Source organism: Manacus candei, unplaced genomic scaffold, assembly GCF_025592945.1.
Source record: "Manacus candei isolate 608988 ecotype Guabito, Panama unplaced genomic scaffold, ASM2559294v1 h1tg000069l, whole genome shotgun sequence".
NCBI lineage: Eukaryota > Metazoa > Chordata > Aves > Passeriformes > Pipridae > Manacus > Manacus candei.
Window position 1 is genome coordinate 2,273,232 of NW_026138117.1, and position 21,027 is coordinate 2,294,258.

The 21,027-nt window shown below is 36.7% G+C and overlaps 1 protein-coding gene across 1 annotated transcript in view; it reads right to left on the reverse strand.

The window, feature by feature from the left end:
• The window catches only part of GABRG3 (gamma-aminobutyric acid type A receptor subunit gamma3), a 318,560-nt gene that overhangs the window by 150,213 nt on the left and 147,320 nt on the right, over positions 1 to 21,027 (reverse strand). The window contains exons 4-5 of the mRNA XM_051806917.1: positions 3,261 to 3,481; positions 860 to 942 (exon numbers count right to left, since the gene is read on the reverse strand). Coding sequence (XP_051662877.1) covers positions 860 to 942; positions 3,261 to 3,481 — 304 coding nt within the window. The remainder of the gene's footprint in view (positions 1 to 859; positions 943 to 3,260; positions 3,482 to 21,027) is intronic.

Below are 21,027 nucleotides of genomic sequence, written 5' to 3' on the forward strand. Positions count from 1 at the left end.
TCTACTTTCTAAATAGACAGACAAAACCATACATTTCCCTTTAATTTTTGAAGAATGCATATCCTGAGTCTTGGAGTTTGTCAAATTAAAATCTTTAGCTGAAACCCTTTTAAAAATGTTTGTAAAGCATTTGCATTGTGTGGCTTTGGATTACAAAACTATGCAGGTGTACCCATGAGCAGGCAGCTCTCAAGTTTTTTTCAAATGAATCGGCAGGAAGATAATTCTCACAGTAATATTGGACCTCAAGATTAACTCACCTGACTTTTGTTTTCCATCCATTTCACCAAAGTATTTGTTTTACCTGTTAGGAAGGTTTTGAACATGCCAACAAGACTACATACAATACAACATTGGGACTACTGGACAAGCCGAGCAATAAAAGGAAAATGAGAGTTACAGTACTTGCACCATTTACTGTTATTATGAAACAGAGAGGCATTACCACACTACATGCTGTAAACTCAGATGTTCAGAGATTACTGGGCATGTCCCCAAGCTGTGCACCTCCACCAGAAAACTGTAGTTTCAATTCTCATTTGCATGTCACATGATTTTATAGATTAACATTGCACAGACTGATATGAATATCTGCTCCTGCTGAGAGTGTGAATATAGTATCAATTAAAAAGGCTGGTTCTGGCAAAAATAATAGAGTAAACCTACAGAAGACTTCATGTTATGAATCCATTGACCAGAAATGCAAGAGAGGAAAACCAAAATTCCCTGAATATTTGAGCAGACCTAAATTTCCTATAGCTGTCGGGGAATAGTTGAACATCCTGACAGAAATCAGAAATAAACTCATGCCTCTGCATACTAGTCATATACAACAATAAGGCATCAAAGCAGCACTTACAGCTAGAGAATATCAGAGGACATGAGTGTTCATCCATTGGGAAGTTGTGTAGCTGCAGCTGGCACTCGGCATTGATGGTAAGCCTGTGAAGAAACCAAGTGTCTGTTATTACATGCCAGTACAATGAACAGTCAGAGGAGGAGGCTGGGAAACCTTAGGTATCATTCAAGAATATTCTGACATCCATAAGTAAGGCCGGAAAAGAAAGAACTATATTTGCAGATTGTTAGTTTGCTATTTAAGTCTGATCCAAAGCAACGATAACTATGTAAAATAATTTCAGACACATCATCAAGAGTTTCTTGATCCCAAGAAATCTGTGCATGTGTTTTTCTCTAGACAATTTATTATCAAAGGACCTGGGATGGAAACATTTATTCTTTATTAAAAAACTCAGGAAATATGGTTGATGTAGTGGTGTGTAATTCCACATAATTAAAACCTCATAAAGAATCTTATAAGAAATCTTATCCACATATACTTAAAGTGTGAACTTAAAATCCTTTCAGCCTCTTTCAGCTGTCTCTCAATATATGTCTATATGCCATTCTATATTGTACAGATGCAACAAACATATCAGCAGAAACATCTTTAGTCCTACTTGAAAGCTTGTTTTACATGGCATCCCTAACACAAAGGATACTATGAATGGAGCTAATTTAAAAATTACTAATAAAAATCAATAACCTTCAGTCTGATAGCTTACAAAGTGAATGTATTTACCCAGGGAGATAGAATTCAGTGTTAGTTTATTGTACAATCTTTTTCAGTAAACACTACATAATTGCATGCCAGAATTTCTGCAGCAAGTTTGGGTCATGTGGGTTTTTCCTTTTAGGAACTAAATAAAAAGCTCACAAACTGGATGGGGAAAGGTTTGTGTCTCAGATTTAGGATGGTGCAGAGAAAACCTCTGTCTTGGAAAAGGTCACCTGTGAGGAATTTAATAGTGTTATTGTGCTGATGGTAGAAGAGGACTTGCAGTGCTGCAGCAGGAGGGCATTCACATCCAGAAGTAGGCAAGGAAGAAGATGGAAAGGCCTGGACCTTGATTGAACCTTGTATTTTCTTATGAACGCATAGCACCCATCAACACCTGACAGTACCAGGGCATACAGTAGTTACCTCTTCCATGTCATACCAATTCTGACACTTAGGTAAGATAAACTGGTTTTGAATTACACGGTGTTAACAATGGTCAATGATCATTCTAACAGGTTTTTTTGCATAAAAAGGAGGTTGACCTGAGGGGTCAAAAAGTACTCAAAATATTTTTCACAAACTAAGAATGTTCACTCCAATGGATCAAGTATTACCTCTCTTCTAGCTGTTTTAAACAAAATTTGCAGTTCATTCAGCAAATAGTTTCTTTAGTGATAGGTATGTAAGTCTAACTACTACTAGGTAGATATTTAACTTGCCCTGAAATACTGTAACAGGACTTAAAAGGAAAAGAAAACACATCTAACCAAAAACCCCTCAAAAAAAACCCCAAAAAAACCAAAAAAACAACCAAGAGGGATTGGAGTTGACATTGTAATCAAAAAGTCTAAAGTTTGCTAAAGGCAACTGAAATAAGTAAGAGCTCCTCACAGTGGAGCAAGCTTAAGATGGAAAGGGCACTAAAAATATCAGTAGCTTTTCCAACTGTTTATTTCCTTCCTTATTGTCTGCCAAAGACTTTCTATTGGACCCCAACTGCTAATGCAGTTATGACTGGAATATGCAGTTGCACCAAGAGGGCTGAACACAATCGCTGAAGAAAATGCAGTGTGAAAGGGATGTTTCTGAAACTGTTTGGTTTGTGGAATGTGGCTTATGGCACAACTCCCTTCTGAACAACCCATCTCTTCCATAAGTAAACACATATTTTGATTTCCACAGGATTTTTTTTAATACAGGTATATAGTATACTGTACATATAAATACTGTATATATATACACTGCACTTCTAACATCATATAGTTTATTTCTAATATCATAGAGTTGATGGTATCAAAAAGATTAGAAAAATTCGAAAAACCTTCTCTCTAGCAATTCACCCTTGTGATGAGATGTAACAGACTATCTTTCAGCATGACTTATTCAAAGAGTCAAGTATCAGCATTAGCATGAATCTAGAAATGCTTTATCCAGTCCTGGTTTTATGGGACTACCTTTTATTACAAGCACTAAAAAACCCAACTTCTACAATTTAGACATACCTATTTCTAATTCTGTCTTAGAAAGACAAGACTTTGTTTTCTAAAGTTGACAGTACTTATGCCTGAGTATTAAAATATTTGCAAAGCATGGTCAGGTAAGGATCAGGAAGAAAACAGCTGAGGAGAACACAGATACAGTGGAAAATTACTATTGCTACACCAGAAGCTCTGAGCCCTGCACCTTGCCAAGTGCTCACCTGAGGGTGTACAAGATCTTGCCATCATTCCATATGCGGAGGAGCTGGTTGGGGGTGGTGATCCAGTGAGCCTCCGCTGTCTTTGAGTTACGAAATATAGTGTCTGGGATCCAGATCAAGCCAACCATGTTGCTGTTTAGAGTCAGTATTTTCATGGTGCTGTTGAAGCGAAGACGGCTATCTGTCCACGTCTGGGCAAAAAATACATCAATTTGATACTCCTGCAAAGAAAGTATGACACACAAATTGAAATCTGTCCCATACTTCCCACTACTATTTGGTGTTTGGTTAGGCCTGTTCTGCTGTAGAGCCACAGGATACATTCTGGCCAATGGAGCTATGCTTTCTTTTTGTTTTGCTGCCTGAGGAAATTTTCTTTTCCTTTTTTCTTTCCCTTCCCTCCTCCCACCCTTTTTTCAGATCTACGTGCTTTATGAAACAGGCCAAACATCTCACTTGCATGGTCCTGTGCAATAACAGTTTCTGCATGAGCACGTTCTTTTCCATTGTATCTAAAAAGTCACAGCTACAAGGTACAATTTGTAGACTTCTTTGTCATAGGACAGACTGACAAAAGACATGTGAAAGATGAACAGGACCAACACACATAAGCTAGAGAATGGTAAATTTCCGTGATTATGCCCTTTAGGGAGAAGATCGTGTAAATTCAGTAAATTAATTGTTCTGCTTGCTAGCAATTGTTCAGACACTGGTTTTGAGGCCACACTGCAGGAAAATGAAAAGGCATGTTAGTGCTCCTTTACAGACACCTCATGTGCACCTAATGCTAGGAGTGGAACAATTGGCCCTGAATAGGTTAATACCATAATTTACATGAAATTCATCCTTTCTTTCACTCGATGTTTACTACTGTGTTTTTGTAGGTAAGCCATCATATTAGGTATAAATGTAGAAATTAAAATACATATGAACAAACAGACAAAATTACATAGGTGAACACATTAAAAATGCTGATTTATGCATTTAATACCCCATAGAAGAAACTGTATTTTAATTTTGTATTTGAATTGCATTTGAATTCACATATTTTGTATGTGAATTCCAGTCACCAGAGGCTGGGAAAGGTCATGTTACATTTGTTTGTGTTCCTCTTCCTCTTTTCAGACCCTGTAGAAACAGACATCTGACTGTGTCATGCAATACCCTCTCAGTATTGCAGGTGTGGCTGCATCCATAACAGAGATGGTGTTTGTTGATGGGACACAAAGTGTATGCTCTACAACACAGGCTATTAGAGGTGTTGGGAATAATCCACAGGAAAACAACTCATTAGGACCCCTGGTAGATGCACTCTACCAGGAGAATTAAGGCTATGTGGAAAGTCTGGAGTGTCTTTGTCTTTGACCACTCTGAACTTCTTTTTATTGCCTTTTTGTTTGTCTATTCCTAAGTTTTAACACAACAGTATTATATCTTTTTTTCTTTATAGATAGTAAGTAAAGGTTGCAATCTGGACTGAGGACAGCGTTTTTGCTAAGAGCCATCTGTTTTTCCTACACTATTACATTTTTGGCAGGCCATCCTTCCAAAGGTGATGTTATAACACCAGGAAACCTAATCCACTGGCACTGTAATCCAAGTCCAAAACACACTTTGGGCCTCTCATCTCTAGATGGTAAATGATCAAAAGGTGCTAGTACGTATCCAAATACCAGCAGTAGATTACCTCAGGAATTAAAGCCTAGTCACCAAAGGCATTAAGGACCATATTCCGTATAGCTTATCTCGCTACCATTTTTCATTGTATTATTAGATTTATTTTCTCAGGGAAGATGACAGATTTGAATCTGAAGAGACTTTCATATTGATGACATCTTCACACATCTGAAGGATGCAATGTAATGCACCCAGTGTACCTTTATTATTCGAAAAGAACATCTTTAGTTCACCACATTTTAGACGGTAGAGCCCTGGTCTTGTTTCTTTACAATCAATTCCATTTTAGTCTTTGGAAGTCTAGTGAAATCATTTGGTACATTCAGCTCCTGTAGAGAGGAATATGCCAGACATGTCTATGGGTTTCTCCAAATGCTGTGAGAGAAGAGTTGCTTTTTTTAGCTCACATGTGAGAATCTGTATTTATAGAATCAAAGACCATTTGTATACAGCTGGCTAATGACAGTGCTGTCTTTTCATGGGACAAGTTTTTGCGTGATATTCATATTTGAGTTTATTTTATATGAATGCTTCATTTTGACTAAATTTAGAAGCAACCATAGTTCCTTTCTAGTATATCATACATATTTAATGATTTTTAGGATTTGAGATATTCAGGATTTCTACCCCGTCAAAAGAATAATAAAGACCTTGAGCTCCCTAACACATTGTCCTGAGAAGGTACTGCAGCTAGATCTGAGCAAAGTGGGCCCCAGGAGCAGTATAAATGTAACATTGTGATTTCTATTCCGGTAAATTACTTTGGCTGAGAAACAGAATACATTAGCCTAGAAGCAGGGTAGTGCTAACACCACTGTCCACCTCCAATTTTTTATCTTCTTTACTTATTACTGCAACTAGAACATGCCAGCAAAGGTCATTATTCAAAATATCTCTGCAATGGGCCACTGTAACTCCATTCACCTTAATAAAAGCATTTCAACTCAAATTAAATGGTTCACAGATCTTTTGAATTAATTAGTTCTGTAAAAAACTCAATTTTTCTTTTTGTAAACAGAGGTCAGAGAAATCAAAGCAACAATTTAAAAAGCAAAGTCAATAAGTTGGTGGAAATTGACTTTTTAAACACTTTATCCTTTTTTTAATTTAAAGTATTTACAATGCTGTCAGAATGTACAGTCTACAAAAAAAAATCCCAGTAAAAATACACATTTCCATATAATATCTGAATTTCAATTCTCTCCATTAATCTTTTTTAGAAGTCACTGTTACATCAGTACATACTTTACATTAATCTTTTGGATTTCTTCAGTCTTGGTTAACCAAGCAGATAATGGTATTTATGTATTCACTCTACTATAAAGGTACAGAGGTGGCTTTCAAAATTGGCACTCAGTTCTTCTCTTCTAATGGTTTTAAGCCTATGCATATTTCAGGAAAATTACCTCTATCTTCCCTGACAACAGATACTCCATTCCCAGTGAAGTCAACAGCTTCCATATGTTGCTTTGCACAAAGCTGGTACAGTGATCTCCAACACACAGCATCCAACAAGAAACTGCCAGAAGAAAGGTTTCTATGTTGGTTTTATATACAGCTCAATATAATGTAATATAAGAAAGTAATGCTCTTCATTTGCTAGCTGATATCTGCCATTTTAGATCTTTATGAAATGTAACAATTGCACTTAGAGTTCAGAGAGGACATCAGGTTTCAGTGATGTGATGCCTCAGATGAAGTAGCATCATACAACTCTTACAATATTCTTTATGTTCTGTTCTACTGCTGCAGCAGAAGTGTTGTTAATATCCTTCTGATTCTTTATTTTTATTTTTATGTTTTTGGTAGCAACCATTGACTACTACAATGAACACAGGAAGAAGTCAAAACCAGCAAAATTTTCAACAAGACTGCTTCACAGCAGCAGAAAAGTAAAACTATGTTCTCCATGGAATGCCAAGGTTGTGTACAGTAAATTGTTCTCCTACTGAGTTTTTTTGTCTTAATGGTACCTGGTTTGCCATACTAGCAAAATAAACTCAAGATTTTTCCTACTTTATACCACATATTCACACTTTGCCTTAATGCATTAACTGAAGCTACGCTCCAGAGCAGCCAAACTTTCAAAAAAGCATTCTCTTTAAGAAGGGACAACCCTAACAGAAGAAATAGGTCTACATGCTAACATGAAGGGAAATTCTAGGGAAATCTTATTTCCTTTAGTACATATACATATTTCTGAAATAGTATTAAATTTCACTGATAGGAAATTGATTATAAACTTGAAAGAATTGATAGAAGTATAATTTATTATCAGTTTTAATGGATTTCATTTTGTTTGGTTTTAAAAGTAAATTCATGAACCACGCTACATGTTAAATTGCCCAGTCTTAGAAAATTCACCGAAATGAAAACTGCTTGAGAAATCCACAATCTGTCCAAATCTGATTATATATGGATTCTTTTAATTATAAAAGAAACAGTTTTAAGAAATTGAGAAAGTAGGAATGTGAAGCTAAAATATGAAAATTTTTCCTAGTTGAAGACTCCTGACATATACAAGTACTCAGCTGAATCTCTAACCACACAATATTATGTCTTTTAAGAAATTTTAAATTATCAATATTTTTTACTCTTTCTGGAAAGAGTACATTAAAACTGTATCAGTTTATTTGTATTTTGTTTGATTATATGGAAATATAAAGCCTCATTTCTGACAGCTAATGTGTATCTCTGTGTGAAATGTCTTTGTTTTCTTTTTTACCTTCTGATGATAAATAGTTTATGACCAAGAATTTGTCATCGGTTCTTTTTTGCAAATTACCCTTAAATGAATGCTTTATCTTATACATTTCATCATGTAAAAAGATTGTTTTACCTGCAAGACTTCCATTGCAAGAAACATTCAGTAAAACCTGAAAATTATAAGTGACATTGTGTCACTGAAAGCCTCTTTATCACCCTCTATGAGGTTTTCTTTGAAAATGGCATTTTAAAATTGGCATCTGACAACATTCACTTAACTTCCAAAAGAAACTCCTAGAACCAAGGAAACAGATTATGATCCTTTTACAGTACACTATGCAAGTAATTGCCTCATGTAGAATATTTCTTCCCATTCAAATTTCATAAGTTCTCCTTTAAATCTGAAACATTTTCTGAGAAAAATGACTGAATGAGACAAGGAAAGTTAAATGGTATTTTTCTGTTATATGGTTACATACAGAGTAAGAAGCTAAAGACAATTTTTCTTTTTTTTTTTTTTTTTTTTTCAGATATTCCTAATGTGGTTTCATTAGTGCCTTGAAAATAATCAGGTCAGCAGTGAACTGCTTGCCCTTCACCTGTGTAGGAATGATAATGACTGGGAGCACCTTGAAAGTGCCATTGTTTGAGGCATCTGTAAACACAGAGAAAAATACACGCTTTTCAACCAAGTCTTTCATTGTTTTCTCAGTCAAAAGAGCCACCAACCTGTTGTTGGCAATAAATGAAGCTTTTCTCCTTTCATGGTGTATCATTTTAGCTGTTGGTTAATCCTGGAAATTACTATTTCATTGGCTGTCGCAGTCAGGTAATGGATTTGAATGATTATGGATAACAGTATGGCATGCCTTTGTTGCTTCTGCTGCAACCTTCTTATTTTCTGGATTTTCACAATTCTTCACAACAGTAAAAACAATAATATCAAGAGTCTTTTCCTTGGAAAAAATGTGAGAATTTCTTGCATGATACTTTCCAGGTTATTATTATTGCCTACCAGACAACACACCATCACCCCAAGACTCATTTCCCCATAATGTAGGAAGTCTTTGGACAAATCCTGCTATCTTTTCTGGTTGATTCAGAATTATTTCTCCAACTCTTCCAAAATGATATTTCCATTGTAGAGCCTCTATATTGATTGGTGATGGAGTGATACTGTCTTTGATTAAAGCTGCTACTAGCATTTGTATGAGGCTGGTACTCAATCAACTGAAAACAGCTAGATAATTAGAGTCCAATTTACATTATGATTATTCTGTGCCCTCCCACCCCCCTTGTATAACATGTCAACATACCACAATACACTACAAACACTGTTCCAATAAACTTGGAACTAGTCTAATAAATGCGTAAGGGACAAAATATCCTTTAGTTACCAAAGGGCTTGACTTCACCGAAGTGGGTAATCCTATTTGTAAGCCTAAAACTGTTCTGGAAGTAAGTATTAAACTTTGGTTTTTTATTTCAGTCCAAACCATTCGGTATGAAGTACGCTTAAAAAATTAATAATGGTAGAATGCCTTACATGCAAACAGTGCCATAGAAATATTAAGCACTATGGTTTAAAAGGGGACATGGGATGGGGCTGTTCAGGGAAACAGGAGAGAAACAGAAGAAAAATCTCTGAAGGGTGGGAATCTCCCTCTTACTACACTCAGCCATAGACCGCAGGTGAACACACAGAGAAATGTTCTTTCTTTATGCCCTTGTCATGCTTGGATTAGAAGTAAGAAGAGAAGGGTTTGAGATACTGTCTTTTAATAGGAAATGTCCCAAATATTAAAGTGACACTCATGATGTCTGTTTATTTAGTCTGCAATTTGATGCTCTTGAAACATTCAAAGAGCATAATCTCTTGAGAGTTTGAAGTTCATCTTCAATAAAAGTATATTTTTGCAGCCCAGCTCACCACTCAAAGGAAAGTTCAATCAACAACTGAATTGCCAAAATTATCCTGCAAAGGGTTGTCTGATTGATTCAGCCGCCTCTTTAATTTTGTGACAAATGAGTGAAAGAGAAAATGCTCCCTGAAGTATGGGATGAGTGGTTCCTCCTTTCTGAACCAGTACATTCCCACATTTGACATAAGAAAACCCGAGAGTAACTGTCTGGAGCACAGCCCACCTTCAGCTTCCCTGATTCAGCCAGTCTTACCCTGGGCTACAAAGAGGAGAGAATTGTCCTCTGTCTAGTGGAACATCTTCTGAACAGACTTTTGATAATTTGAAGAGGCATAGGCCATGCTTTATTTTTGATATTGATGGAAATAGATACTTCCACAGCAACTGCTGCATGATGTGTGTTGATTTTTCCCCAGATTGCATGGTGTATAGATTATAAAAAGCCAGGAACTACAGCAATTCCAGGAGAGCCCTAGAAAGCTTACTATGTTACCTTAGCACTATTGCTTGACAGCTACTGGTTGTTTTTTCAACCTGTGTGCAACTTGCCTTCTAGTTTCAAAATTTGGTAAAAACTTCTCTGGTATTCTGTGGAAAGAAACTGAAAGTAGTGGAATGGTCTACCATTTTTCCAGCAAAGCCATTTTGAATCCTACATACTCTCATTTTGTGGAAATAACGCAGAAAGAAATAAATGAAATCTGCTGGAGAAAACCCAGTAAAATAAAGAGTGTATTTCCCATGCAGTGTATATTCAAAACTCTTGTGGTATCATTAAGACCAAAACAAGTCCTCTCTGAGAACAGTAATTCTCACAACATTAGTCCTGAAAGTTTGACTTGCTTTCAGCACAGCTTGGGATGAGAGAAGTAGCACCATTAGGGCTGCCTGCAACTTTTCCTAAAGTATCTCTGCCAGCCTAGAACTTCATGTTTTCAGAGTCTGCCCAGAAGCTAAATGGGCAGGATTTATTTCATGCTGCATACAACAGTGGGTTTTGGAGCCTGAGGATCCATGTCAGGGATCACCTTCCCATTCTCCACAAGTCTGCTTTGTTTCCACTTTCTGTGCTTCTTCTCCAACTCCAGATCCTACCTTTATTCCTAGTAGTCTCTATTCAGAGTGGAAGATCTCAGGAAACACTTTCTCACTTTTGGGCTTTTTTCTTTTCTTAAACAGAATTTATCTTTCCCATCAGCATTAAGGCTGTACCTTCAAAAGATGCCCAGAAGAAATATATAAAGAATGATTAGGTTTACAGTGGTAATAAAATATATAACTGAAAACTTTCCAAACCTTTTTATGTTTAGAAAGAGTTTCAATAACTTGCTCAAAAGACTTTCAATAACTTGCTCTTTTGTGAGAATTTGCTTTGATACTTTCATAATGTTACAGGCATGATAGTTTCATGGAGAAAATACAATGAAAAAAGCAAAGTCAAAATTGAGATTGTCACCACAGATATAAGGGGTATTCAGGTTAGCATTGTCAAAATATTTCAGCAAGTAGTCACAGTTGTCTCCATATGAATGCTGAATGCTTTGAATCAGAAAAATAAGAAAAAAGCTCTTCTCATCACTGCCTCAGCAGGAATCTTGGAGCAAGAAGGATAGAAGCTTGCCTTCTTCAGTACACTATTGCCCTTTGCCTGCTCAAGGGATTATTTCACTGATTTCTTGCTATTATAAAGAGGGAAAGACAGCTAACTTCAGACTAAAAACAAAGCATGCAGTTATCATGCAACATTTCCTTTCTCTGAGAAAACATTTGTCTGTCTCATTCTGCCTATTTTGGCTCTTTGGAGGCTAGCTCCAGTCCTGTTATATTTCAAATAAATTCTTACACTCAGTTAAAGGAAGGGCTGGAGATTTTTGTTTTGGTCCATCCCCTGACATTCCTTCATAGCTTCCCTTCACTCCGCACTGATGGACTATCTCTTCTGCTTTGATCAATCATTCTATAATCAGAAACACAGCATGAAATTAGAAAGAATGCATTTCAAAAAAACAGCAGTAAATCTATTCTCTTCCCTTTTGATGGAAGACTCCTCATACTTGTTAAACACTGCTGCTTCCCATTTCTTTTCGGACTCTTCCATTGGCTTCTGTTTCTCTTAAAGCATTCCCAAAGACATCCTGATTGCTATGATCATTCCACAACTGCATTTCCACACTCTTGATGTGTCAGAAGGGCTAAGGTTCACATCCTGTTGCAGACAGGGCCTGATGAGAAGCTTTGCCTTTGATTAGATATAACTATACGCTCTTAAATTGGGCTACTTTAGAGAAAGGGACATCTAATGCATGCAAGGAAGTCGCAGAGGAAGTACTTGGCAGCAGGCAGACTTGATCACTGTCATCTGATGAGCAATGTTACTCAAAATGCTCATCAGAATAGTCACTTCTGAGAAGATTGCTGCTGGGAGGAATAATATTGTTGGGATTGACAGAGAAAGCACAGTGCCCACTCTTACCTGTAATTTAAGGCTTTACTAAGACAGCAGACAGGATGGAGTTTGAGAGAGAGAGAGATTTCAAATGCATAATTTAAGAAATCAAGGTTGTTAACTTGTGAATTTAGTACGACAAATGCACAAGGACAAACTGAAGTCCTGTGGAAATAGTAAAGAAATAAAAATGAATAATTCCTATTAGAAGAAACAAAGAAAGAGAATATTAAAAGTCTGTGAATATAAGTTAATTGATGTACTTAATATAATAAAGCACATTATCAAGATCTCCTAAGAATACTTGATATCTGAAAAAAACCCATAAAACAAATCGTAAAGACACTCAATTAGAATTTTAGTATTCACATACTACAACAAAAGATGTTGTTTAGTTCTTGAGGCGTTACCTTATTCAAAAAAAAAGCTAAACTTCCCTATTGACAAAAAATAAATGCATTCTCAAGGACTACACACAAGACTTTATGCTCATAATTTCTGTTGAAGAACCTCTGACCAAAGAAGTGAAGGAATACTTTGAAACATCTTTTATGCCATCAGCAAGCTAGAAAAGGAGAGCTTACCATGATGTTTTTATGTGTACTGTCACTCTTAGAACAAGATTAGCTGTAAAGGAATGGGAGATAAAGCAGTAACGAAAAAACAGACACTCATTTCAGGGTTGAGGATCAGGTACAGTGATGGTTTTGCACTGAGTCATGAATGAGAGGTAAGATAGTAAGGAACATTTGTAAGGAGCAAAATAGCAGGTGGCAAAATCAGATGGGTAAAAGTCCTGTTCCAGCTGTTCCCCTCCAGCATAATTTTTAGGGTAAACTCCTGAGGCCATGTTATATCTTAAGGAACGAAATGCCACTCTACTACAGTATTGAAGTATCTCAGAAAGTTGCTCTCTTACAACACTATGGTTGCAGGAAAAAAAAGTTATAACTTTTTCTTTCTCAGAAGCTGAGATATTGAGGACATTTTTGTCTTCTCCAGGATGCAGCCAAGTCACAGCTCACCAGAGATTTAAACACCGTTCTTTCAAGCCCTCTCCCATTTCAAACCATCCTGCCACCCATCTTCAAGGGTCAAAATAAATGCATATAATTCCACATTTGTTGTGCTTTTCCTCAAAACAAGCACTAACTCATTGATTGCATCTTCACAGCTGAATAAAGGGAGACTACACACATAGCTCAATCACCACACATCCAGTCGCTCACCTTATTTCACTGCCAGCTGACTTCCTTACTCTGTTCCTCATAGGGTAAATCTGCAACAGAGGCAGCTAAAATATAGAAATGGAGACATATACCGGTTGGTGCCATTCAGTCCTGGGGACAGGTATTGGTCCCTGGACATCTTTGATTTAGCAGAATAGACTTACTCAGATCACAAACTCTAAATTTACTACAACAAAAGGGGAGTTTAAAGTGTTGGATGACAGAAATCAAGGAAATAAATGAAGCAACAGTGAGCAAGGGAGTTATATTCTACATCCACAGGATGCGAATAGGTGTTACTCGGATTAAAAAAAAGGATGCACAAAAAAGCCGACTGTGCACAAAGTAGTAGAAAAAGATCATCTGTAAAAGCCCTAATTTGCATCTGAGGAAAATGAAAATATTTAACTGCTCTAAAAATGAGAAGACGACTGCTCTGCCACATAGGCACAGAGAGACACTCTGTAATGAGTCTGCATGCAAGCCTTTCTTCCTCTTAGCCTCCACAGGAGCCAGGGCAGCCCTCCACCCCTCTGCACTGTTAGCTCAGGCAAAACCAGACCCCTCTCTGCTTCTGCACTACTGAGATCATGCTTTAAGGGGAGATTGAGAACCTTTATTTGAAATATATAGACCCTAAGGCTGTGCTGACTGCCTTACTAGGCTGAACCAAGCCTTCCCACATTTCCAAGCTCCAATTCACAGCTCACCTCTTCAGAAGAAAAGAAAGCAGGCAAATGTACTTAGACTAGGCTTTACAACAGAAGCAAAGAGGTATTTCAACACGGGAAGTATCTGGAGGCCTTTCCTTGCCTCAGTTTCTTCACTTCTTGTATATTTTTTTTTTATTTTATTTTGATCTGGTTTTGTGGGCGATTCCCTGGGGTCTATTCACCCAGGTCATGCTTCCTACCAAGCCTTCTTGTGTTGGGTGGTTTGACACTCAGAATTAGTTCTGTCTCCCTTCAAGACCCTTCTTTTTAAGTCAAAGTTCACCAAATTCCAGTTCCTCCTAGATTTCAGTCCGTTCTTTTTTGATATGAGACTTATTAAAACACTGGTAATTCTTCATTGTCTATAGTCAGGGGAAAAGTGACACCAGATGAAACAGCAGATGGCTGATGACCATTCACTGGGCCACTCAATAACAGCAATTTCAGGAGTCCAGGCTGTTCCTATCAGTTTTATATGAGCATATTATACTCACAAGCTCCATCACTCACCAGTTGGGGAAATTCAAAAGGAGACTACCAGAAATTTTCAGTACCTCATATCACTCTTTGTAAGATATATCTTGCAAAGCTCATTAGGGAAAATGAAATACAGTCTTGTAATGATGTGCAAGACAAACTCACTCCCTAAATCAGCATCTCTTCTGACACTGCACAATTAGTAACTTATACTGGCATACAGTTTTTTACACTATACTAGAAAGAATAAAAAGTGCAGTTTCACATTCTAACCGGAAATGAAGCAGGTAATATACATATTACATAGGTGATACATATATATAGGTGACAACACAAGCAATCCTGGTATGCTGTACCTAAATCTCACAGCACCTGGCAGGTAAGTAGACATAAGGGCAGCTGCATCTCCAACCCCAGTGAGGAAGGCACTCCATCCGTTGCCATGGTAACATTCCCACCACTTCTGCTCACTCCCACCCACTCCACTGGTCCCCTCCCTGTTGCTGTGGTAACCACTTGATACCAGTCCTGCTTCTCCCACTCCTGCATGCCCCTAGTCCCAACTGGACACCCACCCACCCACCCTTCAGCCATGGGCTCGGAGCACACACTGACATCAGCAGCATGCAGCTGGAAATTTAACCTGGGACATATAGGGAAAGCACCATTTTGTCTCAGACAGAAGAGGTTGTGGAGGTTCTGTTTGTTTTGTTTGGACAGATTTATGCAGGGATATGCTATAGGGGAAAGCCATGGGGTCAACAGAATGCTTGTATGCCTCTTTCTGTGGTACATGCACTCAGGCTGATCTTTGCCCAGAAGTTCATGTCACTGATAATTAACTTTAGAGCAATCTCTTTTCCCATATTTTTTTCCTTCTATTGTCTAATTACAGAAACAGTTATATTGACCCAGCCACATTTCTCTAACTCAATGTTTTTTGGCTTACTCAATCTTCACTTCTTTGATTTCTGAATACTGTTCTTAAATTGGTAAAGGTTTTATTATTACTTCTATTTTCTTTTTCTTTTTCCCAATCTCAGTTAAAGAAAGATGGGAAAAAATGTTTTGCTCAGAATCTTGCAACATTTCTTTCTGAATATTGCTAAAAGTTCTCCAGCCTTGAACACTTTCACTGCAAAGATATAAGCTGGCTAAGATTTCCAGCATAAGTTTTCTGAACTTTTCTTGAACACTTTAAACTTTCCTGGATTCTTAAAGCTTCTTTCACCACAAGAATAGGACAAATCTTTCATGGCCTATACCACTACTGAATCTTAGCAGACAACTGGAAGTCCAACAAGAAGACATGTGGAAATCCAAGAGCTAACAGTGGTTTCTGGTTTTACCTGATATCTATACACATTCACAATGTCTTCTTCACTTCAGCATATCCAAACTTGTAGCAGGAGAGAAAAACTCAGCTCTAATTAGAGATCAACTTATGCCAACACAGGAAAAAAGAGATCTCTTTTTCATGTCAATTTTCTATTTCACTGTTATTCTCTAAAACATATTTCATAGTGCCCAGCTGTAAAGTGTTTCATGCAACAATTCATAATATACATTCCAATTGCCTATGAAAGGGAAAAGTTATTATAGTAGTTTCAATATCAAAAAGCAGTGCATTGCAAACAACATGAAAGAAGTGCACATGCTTTTTAGTAGTGGAACCTTGTGTGAATCTTTACTTTTTAATCTCATAGAACAGTAAGAATAAAAAAAAAGGATCCAAAGTACAAATTGTTTTAAGCAAATTCTTCTCATTCTTAAAATGTGGAATAAAAGATGACATGAGAAAGATGGTTGAAATTTTTCTGGAGGCAATAATGGAATGAAAAATTAACTAAAGAATGTGAGAATTCTTGAAAGCAGCTATTGAACAACTGAATTTTTAATTATGCATTTTTTAAAAAGCGAACTCAGTCTGAGTTGATAAATATGTACACGTCAGCTGCTGTTAGAGTGAAAAAAGCTAGAGGAGCAAGTCTAATGCAGTTTATATCTTTCTCTAAACCTGTAAAGGAGAACACTCATCAGAGTTGCAAACTGGTCACCTGCTTCAACTTTGCTCCATTTGAATTTAGTAACCTTCATAATTAAGTGGCATTACCAGTTTGGGAGAAATAAGTGATCAAATATCAAACCAAATAATTTTCTCATCTGAACCTTCATTTTGAACTTTCTGAACTTTCTGAACTTTCGTCTTGTTATTAATACAACACCCAAGTGACATGTAGTCCACACACGGAGGGATAAGGAAGGTTTATAACAAACATTAGGAAATTCATGGACAACTCAGCATAAGGCTGGTTTAAATTATACTTCCAGAAGCGTAAAAGCCTCAAATCTGGGAATTAAACAAGGTTCACTTTAGAAAACCTTATTAGAGAATACAGTTCTATTATGTGATCAGAGTTTCTATATCAAAATCATTTTAGTGTATTGCAGGTGAGGTTCTTAATATCACCAGACATTATGTGATTTGACTTGTCTCATTATAGAAATCTATTTTCAGTACATATAGCAAAAGCAATATCAATGTCAATTAAATGACTCAGACCGACTTCATAATTATTGTTTTTATTTCAGTCAAAAAAGTACAGCCATTTCTGAGTATGAAGTTATAATAGCAACATTATCTTATTTAACATTATAAAAAAAAGTTCTTGCAAACTCTTGAAAGAAGTTCTTGCATCAAGAACACAAAAGTTGCAAGAAGGGTAGCTTTGTTTTAGGAAACATACCTTTTTCTATACTGAAAATTTGCCCAAACTGTGAACAAAAGAAAATGAAACAATCAAACAAACCAAAATCACAGTCTGTATATTATTGGTAGACATTTTGTAGATACTTGCAACTAAATTTCTCAGAGAATCTGTCAAAACAGACTGCTGACAGTAAACAGGACTTCCTTTGTAATCATTGCTCTAAAGTTCTGAGGCTTTAGCTACAGAGAAAAAAGCAAATATCCTGTCTTTTCCAAGCTCTGCATTCTTTTATTTGCATGCACTGTGGGTGGGGTACAGTTCTTTCTGGTTAGACCTTAACAGAATCCAGCAAAACTTTATTGCAACACCGCCAAGCAGATGAAAGAGAAAATGAGAAAAAGAACTTGACCAGAATTTTGAGTTACACAACTTCACTGAGATCACTGCATCACAATAAATACTTCAGAGGATGTTCACTCTTTGCTATTTGCAGTGGAATATGGCAAGGAGAAATCCCTATGACTGCGTACACAGGTGTTCCCAAATATATATATACTGCTGTGTTGTTGAGGCAAATACTGAGTAAAATGAGCACATGGTTTTGACAAATGCTAGGAAAAGAAGAACACAGATAGGATATGAAGAGATTTCTGAGAAAATTGTAGTAATTTTGGATTTTGACAGACCTAAATTCCAATCAGAAATGCACAAGTAAATTCTTCAGGTTTAACCAAAACAGCAACAATAACTTAAGACATTTATAAAGTATTCTTGATTTTGCAAAACCTATGGAGTCTTCAAAACCTATGGAGTCTTCACATTTGATAAAAGTAAGTTGACTAAATGGTTCCACTATGAATAAGTCCCCCATATTTACTCAGATTTTCTTCCTTCTTTTTTCTCCCATCATAAGGTAAACATTTTTTTTTCTAACTGATATTCATACAGTACAATGGACAGAATTTAAGATTCCCATTTAGAATTTTCACAACATGTTCAACTTAGAAATCCAAGTTCCATTCTGAATCTAATGTGCTCAATTCTTTTATCAGTGTATTTCTCCATTATATAAATTTACTAGACATATCAATGCTCTGTCTCTGGACTACTGCAGGAATATGCAATATATTTTCTAAAGTTGTTTAAAATTTATAATCCTCAGGTTCTCAAACAGTGGTGCTATTCTTTTTTTTGCTTTTGCAATTTTTATTTCTGTATAATTTTAAACATTCTTCAGATCACTGTAACCTAAACTGGAAAAAGTAAAATTGCGAAATTTATCTCAAGACTGCATTCCAGGCTTGGCTCTCACTAGAGATTTTCCTTTTCATTTTATCAGTTGAAGATAAAACAGTTAGTCTGTCATTTTACACTGTCATAGAATCTGAATTTCTGCATTTGAGGGTTGCACCTCTGTGCTAGAATCAAACTCTAGTTCAAGCAAAAGACAAAGTGTTTTTTTAGAGGTCTGTCTGTTAAGAAGGTCTGCACACCTTCAAGCCCCACTGAATTCTGCAGGATGCAGTGCCTTTAGATGCTCTTAAAGTCTGCAAAAACTCAGATCTTGAGCTGTTTATGAAATAATGCAGAGACTGCCAGTCCAAGAGTAAGATGCTTGCAGAACAGCAGGACCCACCAGTGCTGAGAGAGCTGGCAGATGTGATTTTATGTCCACTCTGGGTAATCGTTGATCACTCATGGCGATTGGGAGAAGTGCCCTAAGACTGGAGAAAAGCAAATGTCATTCCTATCACCGAGATGAACAAGAAGGAGGAAGAAGGGAACTACAGGCTGGCTAGCCTCACCTCTATCCCTGGTGATGGAGCAGCTAGTCCTGGAAATGACTTCCAGGCTTATCCAAATTGATAAGATCCTATGATGCCATGACTGGCCTGATAGATGAGGGGAGAGCATTGTCTGCCTGGATTTCCTTTTGCAAGTAAGGCCTTTGACACTGTCTCACCAAAGATCTTCACAGATAAGCTGATGAATTTTTGGGCTGGATGAGCAGGTGGGTTGAAAACTGGCTCAATTGTTGTGCCCATAGGGTGATGGGAATCAGTGGCACAAAGTTGCCTTTTAACAAGAACCAAGAATTTACAGTAATGTATCTACACCTTCCTTTGCCTTTCTATCCTGCCTTTTCTGTCAGGTAAGACCTGTATTTTTATGCATTGCAACAACAGTGTATCTTCCAAACAGAGCTGTTACTATATTTCTTATTGTCTTAGGCCTCTCAAGGTTAAAGAGCATATCAATGTTGCATTTCTCTATGTCTGTGGTAAGCAGAGGCAGGATTGCATTTCATTTGGTAAAACAGTAACCACAATAAGAACAACTCTGCCAGTGTGTCATGATAATTGCTTCCCTCTCTCTCAAATACTATCAGAGAAAAGGCTTTTGTCCTCCTTGAAATATTTAATTTCATGAAGATCAATTATAATCAGTAATATCTATTTGAAAGCTCTTAGTTGTAGTATGACTCTGCAAAACAAGCAAACAAACCAACAACCCCTCAAAAAACAAAATCCAAACAACACATCTCAGTTGTAACATCATCTTGTATATGCATATGTGTGACCCTTTGCTTCAGTACCAACAGGTGATACAAGCACGTCAACTTAGTGAAATACTTCATGTGCCAGAATATTGTATTTTTTCCTCTACTTGTTGCCAAAAAAGATTTAAAATGTCAGTTCTACTGAGATGGCAGTTTGTTATGAAATGAGAGACAGCACAACTGTCTTGATTTTCTACATGTACCATATGTATTTTTGATGCAAAGTACAATAATTCTGAAGTATTACATAATTATTTCTGACATTGAAATCTTCATATCAGTCAGTATACTTAGAAAAAATAAAACACTCAGAATCAAACATGACTATTTTTTTGCCCTGTGAAAAATTTTCCACATCCTTAAAGCTGTGTCTACATCTGTGTTTGCAAAAGCAGTGTTACCTCTGAAATAGTTCATGTTTGATACACTTTCCTGATGTCCTTTGTGAGGTTTACACCAACCATTCACTTCTGTCCCACAAATTACATCTGCTTTGTTGCAGAAGTGCCAGCTGGGACAAAAATTTTGTTATCAGACCAATCAATCAATTATACAAAAGGTCTGCTTATCCTGTAAAAGGCAGTCTCCAGAAGGCCTTTCCAAATTATCAGTTATGGGTCCTCTGTAGATTAAAAGAAAGGCAGAGATTTTATAACAGACCCCTCTAGAACGATTTGGGAAAACATTATAACAAACTCCCTTCAAACTATATTTTGCACAATGGTGAGCAACCCAGTGGAAATTACTTCTCCTTTTTCAATTAGGAGCTTTGAAATATTATTCTGCACATGATTACTTTTTCAACAGCAGTGCTACGTTTCTACATTCTGTGTTTGAAGAGCACCTCACTGCAGAGTGCCTAAGCATCTGTTGCCAACTGTGCATGGCAGATGAAAGCTGAGAAAAAGATAATTATAAGATGACAATATTTATATCATTACTTTTTGTTGCCTAACAGATGAATAAAAATACCTCCCAGAATCAGTAGTGTAAAAATATTTTTGTGACCAAAACCCAAATATCTGACCTTTTTTCACATGAAATAATATCTCTGCTAATAGCATCACACGCTCTTTTCATATATTTGGCAACAAAGGTCTCCTTGTTCTTGTTTTCCCCACTGTACCAGCAAGACACAAATTCTTGTTCACATATGACACAGATCAATCGTATCAGAGCACCATCAGTTAAAAATGTGCACTCTTAGGTTGCCATCAAGTTACACAAATTTGCCTTTTCTCCAAAGTTCTACCAGAAGAATACTTTTCAATTAAAAAAAAAAATAAAAAACAAAACCAAAAAAAACTTCCAGATTTTGACTTAACA